Genomic DNA, 16,940 nt, shown 5'->3' with positions numbered 1-16,940 from the left:
TGATGAAGCAAACGCCGTTTGCGGATAGAATGGATTCGTATTGCACTATGTACTATCAGCCAAAAAAGTAAACGCACCACGGCTCAAGTGGCCGGAGCGGCTGCGGGGCCACACCGGGGCGCTGCTATCGCGCTCCGCGCGCTGACGACGAGAGTGCCCCGAGTGACGCCAGACTTCGCCCTCACTCTCACGCGAGGCCTCGTCACGCTTGATAAATTTCTAGTGCACCGTTTGGTTGCTCTGCTGCTGACGGTCGCGACGAAGGGGACCGTGCATCGACAGTAATCCAGCACATGGCGCTGTCGTGCAGTAGCGGGCGGCCGCAGCACATCTAAGCGCGGCACTCAAAAGGAACGAAGACCCGTCCTGATTGTTGTTTTGCTTATATTCACCATGGGTTTCATATTAGTGCATGTCGCCGGCGTCCACCGCTGCTTGATTTTAGGCAGCATAACGCAAGTAGCCGCAACGGTGGCTACGGTGACGCGCGCTCTTTCACGAGCGCTCTTTCATGCCCTCAGGCGCGAAGCTTTACTGAGGACAGCTTTTCTGTCAAGATTACTTTTTCGGCAGTGGGTTTACTATTTACAGTAGTGACGCCTCTGAAAACTGCTTTAGTTAGTCACTACAATGCGTAGGCCATTATGAAACTTAACAAAAGTACAGCCAGGAAGAGATAATTGGGAAGAAGAACCGGAGAAACTACTCAGTCATGAAAGTTTTTTCACGGAAGCATTCCGTGGCTTGAAGGGGTCCTCGGTGCGATGAAAGGTTGCCGTCGACCGCGATGACTTGGCTTACTCGCCTTGGCATCGAGTCGTAGAGCGCCACCGTTATAGCACCGGTCAACCGCACAGCGCTTCCCACTATCTAACTTATTGCGCGGACGTAAAAGAACGCACCTCACCGTAGCCGCCGTTGCGGCTACTTGCGTTATGCTGCCTAAAATCAAGCAGCTGTGGACGCCGGCGACATGCACTGATATGACACACAAGGTGAATATAAGCAAAACAACAATCAGGACGGGTCTTCGTTCCTTTTGAGTGCCGCGCTTTGATGTGCTGCGGCCGCCCGCTACTGCACGACAGCGCCTTGTGCTGGATTACTGGCGATGCACGGTCCCCTTCGTCGCGACCGTCAGCAGCAGAGCAACCAAACGGTGCACTAGAAATTTATCAAGCGTGATGAGGTACCGCGTGAGAGTGAGGGCGAAGTATGACGTCACACGGGGCACTCTCATCGTAAGCGCGCGGAGCGCGATAGCAGCGCCCCGGTGTGGCGCCGCAGCCGCTCCGGCCACTTGAGCCGTGGTCCGTTTACTTTTTTGGCCGATAGTACGTATGCGGGCGCTGCCTCTGAAACCACGATGCGTTCAAGACGTGCCTCGTACTCCCTAGTAGTCAGCAACTCCGCTTAACAAGAGGCTCGGTGTAATTTGTGTGTGTGTGTGCGCGTGCTTGCGTACGTGTGTGCCCTCGTGTCTCGACTCTTTACGCAGCGCACAATTAAAACTTCGCTGTAAATAGATTACAACTCGCTGCGTCTACTGCATTTCTTTTTTTCTTTTGCTTCAATGAGTTCTCGACACCGCCCCAAGCCCAGACGTCCTTCCTCTTCTTTCTTGCCGCTATACACACGGTGGTGAAATGTGCAGAAAAGAAAGGCTACGCGCCGCACGCTTGCATAGTATGCGAGGGTGCTGCGCGCCTAGCATCGCCATTCTCCCAGCGATCACGAGACAACTGTGCAAAAGAGACGCGTCGACCGGCGCGAGATGTCCTCTTTTTATCTTCAAAACGCGAGAGTCGCAGCGGCGGACGTGCAGGCATGCGAAAATGCATCTTATCCTAGTATCTTTTTGCTAAGCCAACAGAACGGGGCGCCGAGTCACGTGAACACTCTTGCAGAAGCCGTTGGTGGGATGCCCGATTTTTGTCGGGGTATATAAACTAAACCACGCCGACCCGGGGCACTTCACGTCGAGCTCGCTGGACACGCAGTGCGCGCGGAACAGCGCGAAACTTTTGTCACGTATCGCGCCCTTCGATCAGGCAAGCTTCGACCGCACCATGGTAAGTGACTCAGTATTCCCGTGTATATAGAACCGTGCACATATGTGTTAGCGCTGTAAACAGTTTTTATGTCAAATATGCACCAACTCGCCCAGAAAGAAGTTTCAATGAAATATAGAACCTCGATGGGCACAGCAAGGGAAAGCATCATGCACCCTCTGTCTACACTCTAAGAAAAGTTTACACCCTTTGGAGCGCCCCTTCTGCCACTCAACGATAATCGTCATCTGCCTTGATGCGTTTCCTTTCTTGAAAACGCTGCGCCCGATAATTTCCTGTCGGGAACGCTATGTCATGCTGATAACACGCATGCCGTTCGTTACTGGGAAGCACCGCGCTCGCAACGTTAAAGAAAGGAAATGCAGAGAAGACAAATGACGCTTATCGTTGTGTGGCAGGATACAACCCAAAGGGTGTAATTTTGTTTTAAAGTGTAGTTTGAAAGCGTACGCTCTTAAGCAGAATTACACCCTTTTGCCACACAAGGATAATCGTCACCTGTCTTTTACCAGAAATCAACGTTAAACTGAATAATTACGTAATCACGCTAATCAACCTTTCCCTTAATTAGTCTGCCCCACATATGTCTATTTACGAATTATAGCCGCCGGGTTCGCGCGGTGTATCCGCTTGGAACGAATTCTCTGGACAGCACCAGTTCCGAGTTACCCACCGCGGTTGCTCAGTGGCTATGGTGTTAGGCTGCTGAGCACGAGGTCGCGGGATCGAATCCCGGCCACGGCGGCCGCATTTCGATGGGGGCGAAATGCGAAAACACCCGTGTACTTAGATTTAGGTGCACGTTAAAGAACCCCAGGTGGTCGAAATTTCCGGAGTCCTCCACTACGGCGTGCCTCATAATCAGAAAGTGGTTTTGGCACGTAAAACCCCATAATTTATTTTTTTAGCACCAGTTCCGAGATATTAATTTTCAAAGTGTCCATCGGAATACATTAGTGTTCCAGTACCCAGCGAGCCACATTATATTTAGATTTTTTTAATGACAAAGACCCTTTCAAGCGAGCCCAAGGTCTAAACAAAAAAAAAATGAAAGTAGTATTTGTGCGTGCCTCCGAAAGGTTCCAGCACTTCTTCGCAGCGTTGCTCCTCTCGTACAGGTTTACGATACTTGACTGTTTTAGATCTTGATAGGCAACTCCGCACTGAGACTCGTGTTGTAGTAAAACGCATATAGCAACTCACAATATGTAGCCAGTAACGTCTGTCTTTCATTCAGAAGTTCAATACAGATATTCTGCACTGAGGCTAAGGACTGTAACGTTACCTGGTCAGTGTGTCCTGGGATATATACAAATGAGAGTTCCGTTTGTCAGTCGGGCAGCACCATTCTTTTTATGGTTAGCTGATGCGTACATACGATAATGTCGTATGTACGCATCAGTGTGCAGTGTTCAGTGAACACTGCAGTGTGCAGTGTTCGAGGTGTAGGGCTCGGGCTTGCGAACACAGCAGACACCCCACCGCTCGTATAGAAATACTCGAACCCAAGTGAAACGCGCGAATTAAGTGAGAACAACCTATCGGACTCAAGTTGAGTTTCGTCCAACAGGTTTCCAAAATTTAGCGAAGGTTCTCTTACAGGCACAGCCTCTTGCATTAGCGTAACGAATTGAACCAATTGTAATGGAATTTAGGTGTCTGCACAGGGTCGGAAAGCAAACTACCGACTCTGTGCGCAGGTCGAACGCTCCAAAGCTTGAACGAGCGCTGTTTCCTGTGTAGAGTTCATAGAAGTGTAGAGTTCATTTTTACTCTTTGTGCCTCTCTCTCACCGAGCGCCGGTCTGGGGATCACCGTTCTGCGAGAGACGCACGGCTCCCTCACCGGACCGAAGCAGCGCGGCGAGCCGCCGCCGTCGGCCGCCCTTCGTGATGCTCTGATGGCATCCATCGCAAGCAATCAGCAATCAGATCAACATGTTCCCTCTGTAGACCAAAGAGAAGATGAGCAAGCAAGGAAAAGGCTACGTGAAAATGAGATCGACACAAGGGAATCTACAGGAGACAACGAAGAGATGGACCAGACAGCTTTCAATGTTGTCTCTTACAAAAAGAAAAGAGCCGCAGGTGTTCCTGTTATATTCAAGCCAACTCAGCCTGACAGCAGCTTGTGGAAAGTAAACCTAAATCTTCTGGCTTCTTCAGTCGTGACAACAGCCCAAGAAAAGATACCCAGCCACCGTCTCAACAAGGATCGCAGCCTCATGGTCACAGTGTATACACTTCCTGCAGCCAATCGCCTCCTCACAGTGACAGACCTATCAGGTATTCCTGTAGAAGCTCGAGTTCCATACTCCTACTCTGCCAAGTACGTTATTCATACGAAGACTCACTTTTTAAAGGATATTTCTAGAACCCGTGCTACATCTAGCTTTGGGCAGGCCGTTAGAAGCATAGCTATTTCGATTCCTGCCCAGGCGTCACAAATTATGCCACGAAACATATCGCCATGGACACTGTCCCCACTGGAAATCGTGCCATATATCCCTGGAATCAGTGCGAAAAAGAAGATGCCTCAAGCAGCGACTTCTGATAGCTTTGGAGTATATGCACAAAGAATACGTAGTCGCAACGCACCTTCTCACAGATGGCTCTACATCTCCACATCGCTCATCGTGCGGACTTTTTGTTCTCTCCTACAGGGCCACGATCCCCGTTTCGTCTTGAGCGAGCGACTTCATCTACTTCAGTGAAGGTATATGGCATTAAGGAGGCCCTTGTGTATGTACTTCGACAGCAGCCTCCAAGGACATGGGTGACTTTCACGGATTCAAAAGCAGCTCTACAATATATGTGGAACCGGCACAAGCGTTGCAATGATCAACCTGCAGCATTTGACTTTGCTTATCTTCACCACAAGGCTAAGATTGCTGGGCATTGCATAACGTTCCGGTGAATACCCGGCCATGCCGGCATTTCGGGAAATGAAAGAGCGGATGAAGCTGCCAGTAAAGGACTCCAATACCGCAATTTCAAAACAACACTTTTTACAAAGGCAGACGCTTCAAACATGGCAAAAAATATGCCTATGAGGGAAAAGACTGCATCTGGAATCTGCCGCTTCTCCAAGATAACTTCCTGCGTTACATTGACCCAGAAATGAGACCGAAAATTCCCCGACCACTTCCTCGACACTAAGAGACATTGTACCATCGTCTTCGACTGAACGTGGAATACACGAACAATTATCTGTACCGCATAGGGCTGACCACTAACCCATACTGTGATAACTGTCGCAACTTAGAGACAATGGAGCACATATTACTAGAATCCCCCGCGTACCGCGATGAGAGACAATTTATTTAGCAACAAATGGACATGATTTGCCACGAACCGTTAACATTACCGAGAATCTTAGGTCTAATGCCCAGCCCTTCAAAACAGCGGCGGTTTTCTATTTATTGTTCAAATACCTGTCAGAAATTGGTCTAATAGGAAAGCTTTAAAGATTACACACTTCATATACAAAAGCCTAAATTTACCCGCCATGTCACCTGTAAATATTAGTATCAGGTCCACTTGGACATTTTCCTATTTATTTTATGCGAAACATATTACGAGAGCTCAACCCAGCTCCTCAGGCGCGGCGGTGTCGCCTTGAATACCACGTGACACCGTGACGTCACGACAGAGGAGAAGTGGCTTTGGCTCAACTCTTGCAAGATGGGCTGGGTGGGAATCGAACCAGGGTCTCCGGAGTGTGAGACGGAGACGCTACCACTGAGCCACGAGTACGATGCTACAAAGCGGTACAAAAGCGCCTCTAGTGAATGCGGTGTTGCCTTAGAAACGAGCTGTTTCTAAGGCTCAGGCGTGCGTCGCTTGCTCAGGCGCACATTTCGTTGCCGCGCCGAACGCTGCGTTGCTCGACGCTCACCGCGTCCAATGCGGGCGTCCAAGGCGAAGCAGAGTTACGCACGAGTTGTTTCTTCGTCTAGCCGAACCAAATATAGCCAAGCAACAGCAGTTCACCAAGCTAAACAGTGGTTCAACAACTAAAATAAAGGCTAGTATGCTTCGCATCCTGGGCTTAACCTTACCTAAGCCACAGCCATTTTTTATTCTCTTTTTCTCCCACTCTTCTCTGGAATTTTTTAATCCCATTCCCCATCCCTATACAGAGTAGCATGTCAGCGGTTATATACGCACCGGCAATATTCTCTGTTTTTCTAAGAGCCCCCTCTCCCTCTCTCTCCAAATTTCTTGCAAGCAAATAAACTAACAACTCAAAGCTTCGAATGAGAAAACAGCACCTTCTGCTTGCACCACTAAACTAAAGCATGCTGTGAAAACGATGTGTCGCCTCGCGGCATAACAAGTGTCATATCAACTTCAGATCTCCCGAGGCAGTTATCATTGCTGCTATACCGTGCATGTAGACAAAAGTACATTAGCGAAAACATTCCCGATGCTTAAAGCATTAGTAACACTAATGCTGGTGCAGAAAGCTACGATGGAATCAATCAGAATGGAACTTCAACTTGCATCACTACAATTTATCGAAGCGCCTGCCTAAACAAAGCCCACTCTGCGAAATTTGAAGCGCCAGCAATTTATTGCAAGCACTGTTCTGCTCGCCGGGAAGAGATACGTCCCGAGTGAAGTGTTCTGAACAAACCGGTACAGCATCGATCGTCACCTTTCGCCAATGCGAAGTTTGTTATCAAAGTTGCTTTGAGATGCGCGTCGTTTGCTTCTTTCGCGAAGAGATGGCATCACGCATTGCCGCGTTTCCACCGCGATGACACGCATAATGGTACACGAGTCTCTGGACATCCGTATTTTTTTAATTTTGTTCCCAGCGGCATCACGACAATTTGGGAACTAAGAGGCACTCAGCGCATGCCGTGATAGGAGGCCCTCTTTCGCTTCAAGCTTGAACCTGGATGAGCTGTTGCTCGGCGCGGCCACTAGAGGGCGATTTAGTTGGAGTCGCCAATCTCAGACATCATGCCGAGGAACCGCGCGTTCTAGGTCATGCGTCACTTCCGGCGAGCACTGATCGCAGAGGCTTGTCCTTTCTAAGTTTTGGTATCGAAAACTGCTATTACGGCGAGCTTTTCGTGTCACTTTCATGCGCCTTTCCAACGTAAAATATTGCAGAGAAGTCTCGTTTATACCTGGAATATCTTAAGCATTGGCTTTTTACGCGGTCCAAAATATTTACGCGGGCCAAAATTACGCGGCCGCTCTGTCTGGCTGCTCAAAATGCTAACATCTCGGAATTCTGCATGCCGAATTTTTTTCAATGCTCATACAAAATAGCACCCCCTGGCCTCCCAACACGTATAAACAACTATATGTGAGCTTTCTTGTAAGCTGATGAATGGAAGCGTAATATGAATGTCATCCCAGAAAGAAACAAAAAAATACGAGGCTAGTCACACTTTAAGTAATAGGCATGACGTACACTCTGAGGCTTTCATGAGCAGTCTCTTCTCGGTGCAGTCTGCCGTTGCCCTGCGAGTGTCCGATGAGGCCAAGGCGGTGTACGAGGCTCTGAAAGAGGACAAGAAGCACCGTTACATCGTCTACCACTTAAAGGACGGACAAGTCATTGATGTGGAGGCTACGGGGGAACGCTCGGCCACCTATGCGGACTTTCTGGAGAAGGTGCGACAGAGCTACGCGGACGAATGCCGCTGGTTCGTAGTTGACTTCCCCTACACAATCGAGGACGGGAGCACCAAGGAACATCCAGTCCTTATTATCTGGTGAGTACGCCATGCATGAGCCTATAACTGCGCACTAATAACCCCGTGAATTTACACTCAAATGGTGCGTGGCCAAAGGTGCGTCTAATCATAGCGGTGACAGTGGCGCCACCATTCCGTCGCAAGTGCAGGTTGGAAAAGAGTCAACGCTAAAATGCCGGATAGTCCATGTCGCTGTGTGGGCTGCAGCAGCAGATGCCTGCGTCACCAGACTGCTTCGCAATGCAAGTTGCTCATCTTTAATGGCGAATGTCGCTGCAAACAGGTGGGACACACTGTCCAAACTGTTTCTGCTGCTGGTTGTCGCTCGTTACTAGACCACCACATGTGACGAAGGCAAGCATTATGCCTGTAAGTAGGCGGCTGAATGTATCCTAAGAGACCCGTGTATGTGAATGCTCGCTGTTGCAAACGGTTTGTAGCCAATGTATAATGTATTGTCTGAACACTATGTGGTGAATGATTGCCGTTTATTTTTGCTGTTATCTCACTTGGTTACGGTCGCCGTGTTATGCTTCTCGGATGTGGCGGCCTGATCAGCTGCACTGGAAAGCAGTCTCTCGAAGCAAGCATTTGCTCCTGCAGTCTGCACAGCGTCACAGACTCCCAATTTACGCACACCGTGATTCGTGCCCCCCGTTCACCCTTTCCTGCTGCAGCCATGGTAAAATTGCGCCTGTGGCCTGTCTCGGCTGCGATTAAGCACGGAGACCGGCATACGTGCTTACATGGTCTGACGTGTGTGAAGTTGGGTGGAAAGGCCCGCAAAAATGGCTGCCGAAGGAGATGTCCACGAAAGCGACTTGTCCATATTGAGACAATGTGGGACACCAAGTGCGAGCCACACATTAGTGGCCCCCGAAAGAAAAGTAACGTGCAGGTTGGAAAGGAGTTAACGCTAAAATGCCGGGTAGTCCAAGTCCAAATGGTAGTCCAAATGTGGCTCGTGGCTCAAGTCGGCATTAAACGCGAGAGGCTGGATTTGTGGCGCCATCTGGTGACACAGATCTCAGTCAATCAAGTCTATAATACGTTCGATTCGCCTGCACTACTTGAACCAGTTCGCGAGGTGCTGCACCCTGCCATTCGTTTCAGCGGTGCAGCAATGGCGCCCGCGGAACCGCGACGTTCGTTTCAAAAGGTGCAAGGCTGGTTCATCATTTTGCTGCACCCGCTCCACTGTCGGTGCCGGCTTGGTGCAGGCATACAGGTGGGAAGCAGCGGCGCAGCAGACGATGCAGCACACGGACGCGAGCACCGTTAAAACCCCGCTTACGCACGTCTGATGTGTACGCAACTGTGGTGTGTATTTACGCCCCAGAAACCGATCATAATTGCAGTTCAGGACCTCTCAAACTTACGCATTCCGTGCACATTAGTCTGACATAGCATAACGCCTACAACGCGTCTGCACCTTTGCATTCGTTTCAAGTGTTTCGCTGGGCCTGCACCTCCGGAATTGAGCTGCACAGTTTCTGATCTTCTCGTGAACCGCCGTGAACTGGTTCACAGTGGTGGAGGCGAATCGAACAGATCCTAAGAGCCTATGGGGCTCTTGCATTGCCCAGAGGGCACAGCGAAAATGGTGCTGAAAAGCGCCCTCTGTCCTGAACTGGGTAGTACCAAGCACGGTCGTCTGCTTCGGAAAGCACGTTTACAATATGGACCCGCCACTTTCGGTTTTGTTGTACCACGGCTTGCAGCGAATATCGGGCGCCGAAAATTTGTTCAGGGGTGGCACGCTGTGTAAAGGCGATAAATTATGCAACGCCGAATACGTGTATGCCGTTCAAGAAATAAGCGGCGAAGTTTTATAGCGTGGTGTCAATCGCAAGTGAAGCGAGTCGCGTACGAAGTTGAACTTCAGGTAAGGTTTGAACGTTGCTAGATTCAGGCGCACAAACGCGACGAAATGCTTGCTATAAATGAATTCACAGTAGCGATAAGCAGTCATCATGTGTACGGAATCGCTCGAGCGCACGACGGTACGCGCCACGACGGCAGCGGTCTTTCGACATGCCGCGATGTACGAACTGCTCGAGCGCACGATCATACGCGCCGCTACGGCAGGGGTCTTTCGACATGCCGCGAACCGCGGGCCTCCTTCAATCTTTGTTGACTGCGTGCCGCTAGACATGTTGTTATGCCTGCACTGTAGTAGCGGCCATCTGTCCCTTTAGCAACTGATTAATAACTGATGCTATGCATCTGAGCTCCCAGTAACATGCGTGCGAATAGCGCTGCAGTGCGAGGTCGTGCGCTGCTCGCTTGATGTAGCTTTTAACGACAGCGCTCGAACATCGATGTACTGCAATCAATACTACCTTGCTGCGCTGCCTCAACGTGCTGGCTTGAGATCAAGGATGAGCGCATTTAACTCTCTTAACCAGTGCTGCTCGTAGTGGGGCAGTGAATTGTCATGGAATGAGCCCGTCATTTGCACACACCTGGTCACTTCACCACTTCGCACCGGTCGAATTGTTAATTGTCGCTGGGGCCGGGTCTCGAATCATGAATCGCCAACCATGCCTGCTGCTATGTCGGTCTGCCGTCGGGACTGTATAGGTGCAAAAGACCGAATTTTAGAACGCAGATAATCAAGCAAGCTTCAAGACAGGCGCAGCAGTCAGCATTGCGCCAGGTTTCGCTTACCCAGCGCGACGAACTGCAGCTATCCAGCGCGCCCGACGCTTCGCTTCGTGAGGCCTTGAAGGAAGACGGTAGAATCTGATGTTGGGATTCAGGCCTTCTTGTTTATGGCAGCGCACGACGCAGAAGTAACGACGGTGACGCTTTTTCTAGGTTGAGCTAGGTCTCTCCGGATCGGCGTCGCCGATTCCTTCTGCTTCCAGCATTACGTTTCACGGAGAGTCCGTTTTCATTAAACTATAGGCTGCGGCGAGCTCCCAGCGTGCTCGGCGTGGTCTGTGAGAAGTGACGAGCTTTTTTGCACTCACAACAGGGTAGAAGAAAGCGCAAATCGACGCAAAACTCAGGCTAGAAACGTGCTTCGTCACAGCCAAGGCTCAACACTACCCAAACCGGTACTACCCAGATAACGTTTCGCGCGCCGCCACCAGGCGCCGCTACTATACCTCAAACTCCAGCGCAAGACGCCCATTGCTGCGGTGGGAACGGCCCTGCAGACAAACCCAAAGCAGACCGGCTGGGTTAACGCCCAACACACCCCTTTTGCCAACCTCACACACCGGCACGCCACCTATTGGATACCGATGTATAGACGACGGCTGCGCAGAGTGCTGAGTGGAGCCACAGAACACCTGGTGGAGCCCAGCTAGATCTACCCATGCGACGGTGGCCAAAGCGTTGGCTGCAGGCGGCACCCATGCGCCGCCATGCCACTGACGACGCCGAACTTGGCTTGGCTCGTCTTGACGCGGCATTGTCTGCGGAACGGTGAACGAAAGGGGGTGAGGGGAGTGCTCATAGATAGTTATGCGAAATTGTGGTGAAACTCTACAGTGCACGAACAAAAAAAAAAACAGTATTGTGGAGACAGCAAAAAACTTTATTTTCGTGTGGCACCTAAAACGCCTGCCCAGTGTTAAAAGGGACTAGGAACAAACCTACTTACTTAACCAGACCAATAGTGCAGTAACCAAATGCATTCTACTCCGCTTCTGGTGGAACATTATGGCAGCGTCGTACTCGCGGACGTGCTGCCTTTTTAGAATGTGCTATACCTCACCAGCGGCGAAGTAGAATACGCTCTGCGTATACCGGAATACCGGACAGGCTGAAACTCTCTAGAATCTGAGCCTTCAAACGCTACAAAGCTCTCGCGCAGCACCACGTGCTTCATCAAGGAGCTGTAGTAGTTGGTGTCCGGCGACGTAAGCGTACGGAGAGCAAACGCCTTTTGTATCGGCGCCTCTGTACATGGGCGGCGAGAGCCCAACCATCACCATTAAGTACGCAAACGAGCGAAAGAGACGGTTCATCATCATCATCATAAGCTTGGTTACACCCACTGCAGGGCAAAGGCCTCTCGCATACTTCTCCAACTACCCCGGTCATGTACTAATTGTGGCCATATGTTGTTCCTGCAAACTTCTTAATCTCATCCGCCCACCTAACTTTCTGCCGTCCCCTGCTACGCTTCCCTTCCCTTGGAATCCAATCGGTAACCCTTAATTACCATCGGTTATCTTCCCTCCTCATTACATGTCCTGCCCATGCCCATTTCTTTTTCTTGATTTCAACTAAGATATCATTAACTCTAGTTTGTTCCCTCACCCAATCTGCTCTTTTCTTATCCCTTAACGTTACACCTATCATTCTTCTTTCCATAGCTCGTTTCGTCGTCCTCAACTTAAATAGAACCCTTTTCATAAGCCTCCAGGTTTCTGCCCCGTACGTGAGTACTGGTAAGACACAGCTGTTACACACTTTTCTCTTGAAGGATAAAAGCAACCTGCTGTTCATGATCTGAGAATGCCTGCCAAACGCGCCCCAGCCCATTCGTATTCTTCTGATTATTCCCGTCTCATGATCCGGATCCGTGGTCACTACCTGTCCTAAGTAGATGTATTCCCTTACCATCCCGTGCCTCGCTACCTATCGTAAGCTGCTGTTCTCTTCCGAGACTGTTAAACATAAGTTTTCTGCAGATTAATACTTAGGCCTACCCTCTTGCTCTGCGTCTCCATGTCAGTGAGCATGCATTGTAATTCGTCCCCTGAGTTTCTAAGGCAATATCATCAGCGAATCTCAAGTTACTAAGGTATTCTCCATTAACTGTTTAACCCCCTATTCTTCCCAATCCAGGTCTTTGAATACCTCCTGTAAACACGCGGTGAATAGCGTTGGAGAGATCGCATCTCCCTGCCTGACGCCTTTCTTTATTGGGATTTTGTTGCTTTCTTTATGGAGGACAACGGTGGCTGTGGAGCCGCTATAGATATCTTTCAGTATATTTACATAGGACTCTTCTACACCCTGATTACGTAATGCCTCCATGACTGCTGAGGTTTCGACAGAATCAAACGTTTTCTCGTAATCAATGAAAGCTATTGTAAGGGTTCGTTATATTCCGCACATTTCTCTATCACCTCATTGATAGTGTGAATATGTTTTATTGTTGAGCAGCCTTTACGGAATCCTCCCTGGTAATTTCGTTAACAGAAGTCTAGGGTATTCCTGATTCTATTTGCGATTACCTTAGTAAATACTTTGTAGACAACGGACAGTAAGCTGATCGGTCTATAATTTTTCGTCTTTTGCATCCCCTTTCTTATGAATTAGGATTATGTCAGCGTTCCTCCAAGATTCCGGTACGCTCGAAGTATGAGGCATTGCGTATAGAGGGTGGCCAGTTTTCTAGAACAATCTGCCTACCATCCTTCAACAAATCTACTGTTACCTGATCCTCCCCAGCTGCCTTCCCCCTTTGCATAGCTCCCAAGGCTTTCTTTACTTATTCCGGCGTTACTTGTGGGATATCAAATTCCTCTAGTCTGTTCCCTCTTCCATTATCGTCGTGAGTGCCACTCGTACTGTACAAATCTCTATAGAACTCCTCAGCCACTTGAACTATCTCATCCATATTAGTAATGATATTGCCCGCTTTGTCTCTTAACGCATACATCTGATTCTTGCCTATTCCTAGTTTCTTCTTCACTGCTTTTAGGCTTCCTCCGTTACTGAGAGCATGTTCAATTCTATCCATATTATACTTCCTTATGTCAGCTGTCTTACGCTTGTTGATTAACTTGGACAATTCTGCCAGTTCTATTCTAGCTGTAGGGTTAGAGGCTTTCATACATTGGCGCTTCTTGATCAGATCTTTCGTCTCCTGCGATAGCTTACTGGCATCCTGTCTAACCAAGTTACCACCGACTTCTATTGCACACTCCTTAATGATGCCCTTAAGATTGTTGTTCTTATCTTCAACACTAAGTTCATCTTCCTGTGTTAAAACCGAATACCTGTTCTGTAGCTTCATCCGGAATTCCTATATTTTCCCTCTTACCGCTAAGTCATTGATCGGCTTCTTATGTACCAGTTTCTTCCGTTCCCTCCTCAGGTCTAGGATAATTCGAGTTCTTACCATCCTGTGGTCAAGGCAGCGCACCTTGCCGAGCACGTCCACATCTTGTATGATGCCAGGGTTAGCGCAGAGTATGAAGTCTATTTCATTTCTAGTCTCGCCGTTCGGGCTCCTCCACGCCCACTTTCGGCTATCCAGCTTGCGGAAGAAAGTATTCATTATCCGCATATTATTCTGTTCTGCAAACTCTACTAATTACTCTCCCCTGCTATTCCTAGTGCCTATGCCATATTCCCCGACTGACTTGTCTCCGGCCCGCTTCCTGCCTACCTTGGCATTGAAGTCGCCCATCAGTATAGTGTATTTTGTTTCAACCTTACGCATCGCCGAGACGGTTATTTGTATTTTAAAAAAATATATATTTTATGGCAGCTAACGTACGTTTTGGGCCTACTTGACATATGCCCCCCTCACAATTCTTCATATTCACATATTCTTCAATAACGCCTAGCTGTTCCGAAGCTCCGCTTCAAACTGAGCATCCAGTTAATAGAAATTATCTAATAAATTGGTTAGAGCCCTATGCAGTTACCGGTTAATAAGGTATATCGCTGGTTATTGACAGACGCGCCCACATCGGGCGACAAGATCAAACTCGTCGTCACCCATGTTGGCAGTGCATCCATCGTTTATACATATGTAGATAATTGGCGACTTTAATGCTATTAGAAATCGATTGGTTGACATGTTTTGTATGATCATCAAAGGCAGCACATACGGTGCAACCCAAGTTGGCGTGAAAGATGTTGACTGAAAAGTGGCGCATAAAGTTTTGGCGCCAAGGTGGTTCATCGAAGAGCGGCACACAGCCAGTGACCCAAGTTGCCACCAAAGAAGTTCATTAAAGAACAGTACGTAGGTGCAATGGTCGGCATTTCACCGCGTTCCCTCAGCACAGCAGCCCGATGGTATGTGTATGTAGCTGTGTAAGTACGGCATAGGTTTCAGCTTGACAGCACATACATGCTGAACCCTCCGTGGTTGCTCAGTGGCTACGGTCTTGGGCTGCTGAGCAACGAGGTTGCGGTATCGAATCCCGGCCACGGCGGCCACATTTCGATGGGGGCGAAATGCGAAAACACCCGTGTGCTTAGATTTAGGTGCACGTTAAAGAACCCCAGGTGGTCAAAATTTCCGGAGTCCTCCACTACGGCGTGCCTCATAATCAGAAAGTGGTTTTGGCACGTAAAACCCCAAATATTATTATTATACATGCTGACAGATTCATACATACACTGGCGGAAGTACCCAAATAATGATTACATGGTCCTATATATGTGTGTATATATGTATGTATATATATGAAAGAAAGGAAAAATGACGTCAGAGTTTCTACAATGATTACTAGAGGGAACTCTGGCGCTGCAGTCGTTGTCCTACCATGGGAATGATGGGAAGTACATGGATTTGTCTGATCTTCGTGCTTGTGGATTGAGACATTCTTGAGGCTTTGTATATTACGCTATATAAATCTTATTGGCGTATATTTCAGCGCAATCTACATTCTTCGAACTGCAGAAGACGCCGGGAACGCGCACAATTGCTATTAATTTTTTTTTTTTGCGCCAAGTGACCTACTTTATACGCGTTTGAGTGGTGTTCTCAAGGTAACAAAGAAAAGAAAGCTTCCATGGCTTAATGGTTTCAATATCAGACTTCTGTTTTACAGTCCCTGTGTTAGAATCCTGCCGTCGGACAATTTTAATTATGTTTATTTGATAACTTATTACGCAGTACATTGTTGAAAATGTCTAGTTTACAAAAGTCCCAAAGCCGTTTGAAGCCAAAAAGACGAAGTTTAGGCAAATTTAATCCATGGACTTCCCATAATTCCCATGAAGGTACGTACAACCATACAGTTTCGTACAAAAATTTTTGTGGGAAACTCTATGGGCACAACTGTTCTTGTTCGCTGTAGTAAGTATTGTATGAAATTTTATGGAAAATGTTAAAGAATGGAAATGCGAGCAAGACAGATGACGGTTATTGTTGTGTGGCGCGTACCATCGTGTCGCATGGCTCATTTCCCAACAGTCAACGCGCAGATGGGCCACAGGGGGGAGGGAAAAGCGTCGTCATAGCAAGCTGCCTATGCCGAGACTGGCTGGCTAGACGTCGTGCTCCCTCGTCTTGTACTCGTCCTCGCTCCTCCATCATCGAAGACCCCTAGTGGCACGGTTCCGTTCGCCCGGCGGTTCAGACGGCGGTACAGGACGGCGCTGTACTCTAACGGCGAGGAACATGCAAAGTCACGATGGAAACGTTGCGAGAAAGGGCCCCCACTTCAATTCGCGATCTGTGATGCGCAGTGTACCACATGTTTGCGCAGCTCTGGGAAAGTGAAGGGTTTTTTTTTTTTTTCTTGCGCAGGTGTCCGAAGCAAGCCAACGTCAGGCAGCAGATGGTGTATGGGAGCGCTCGTGACACTCTACAAACAAGCCTCGCTGGTCTCTCTAAGGTGCTCCTGGTGTCCAGCGTCGAAGATGCCAATCAGACTACGATAGACGCTCTCGTTCGCGAGTAGGGACGTGTACAGTATTGGTCAAAAGTATCCGGACTGCTTTGCCTGCAACCGCGAGGCTGATACGGGCTGTTTAGAGAAGTTCGTTTGTTCCGTCGTAAGTTCCAACGCCCTGAGAGATGAAATAAAGCTTTTGTAGTCGCTGAAAAAAGTGCCACGGAGACTGCACCACAGCCGAAATACATATACGGTGAAGGTGCTGTGTGCATGCAATATACTTGGCATTATGCTTCGTGGGACATCTGTCGCCAGTCATAATTCGAGAGCTCTATCTTCCACCCCTAGTTATCCTTTCGCCAAAGATGGTACGGGTCTCACTCTAACCGTGTACAAGCCGAAACCATGCCGATATTGCACGGCTTGGCGAAAGCGGCAACGAAATAACGCGTTCTTTAGTAGGGCCTAAGTTGACCGCTTCTCTAAAGTCCACGATATAGTGCAGTACTCCATAATTATTCTACATACTTCTTTCAAAATGCAAGTGTCCGCTCTGACCGTGTACAAATGTAACGACCTCACCCCCCCCCCCTCACTTTCGCCTTG

General features: G+C 48.8%; 1 protein-coding gene across 1 annotated transcript; it reads left to right on the top strand.

Moving 5' to 3' along the window:
• Positions 1–1,936: 1,936 nt before the first annotated feature.
• On the top strand, positions 1,937–16,548 carry LOC135912206 (cofilin/actin-depolymerizing factor homolog). The gene is made up of 3 exons (XM_070526801.1): positions 1,937–2,072; positions 7,541–7,806; positions 16,247–16,548. The coding sequence occupies exons 1-3, from the start codon at positions 2,070–2,072 to the stop codon at positions 16,398–16,400; spliced, it is 423 nt and encodes a 140-aa protein (XP_070382902.1). The 5' UTR covers positions 1,937–2,069; the 3' UTR covers positions 16,401–16,548.
• The last annotated feature ends 392 nt before the right edge of the window (positions 16,549–16,940 follow it).

The sequence above is a fragment of the Dermacentor albipictus genome, chromosome 10 (assembly GCF_038994185.2).
Source record: "Dermacentor albipictus isolate Rhodes 1998 colony chromosome 10, USDA_Dalb.pri_finalv2, whole genome shotgun sequence".
Taxonomy (NCBI): domain Eukaryota; kingdom Metazoa; phylum Arthropoda; class Arachnida; order Ixodida; family Ixodidae; genus Dermacentor; species Dermacentor albipictus.
Note: the sequence above shows the minus strand (reverse complement) of the source record. Positions and strands in the feature narration are given on the sequence as shown.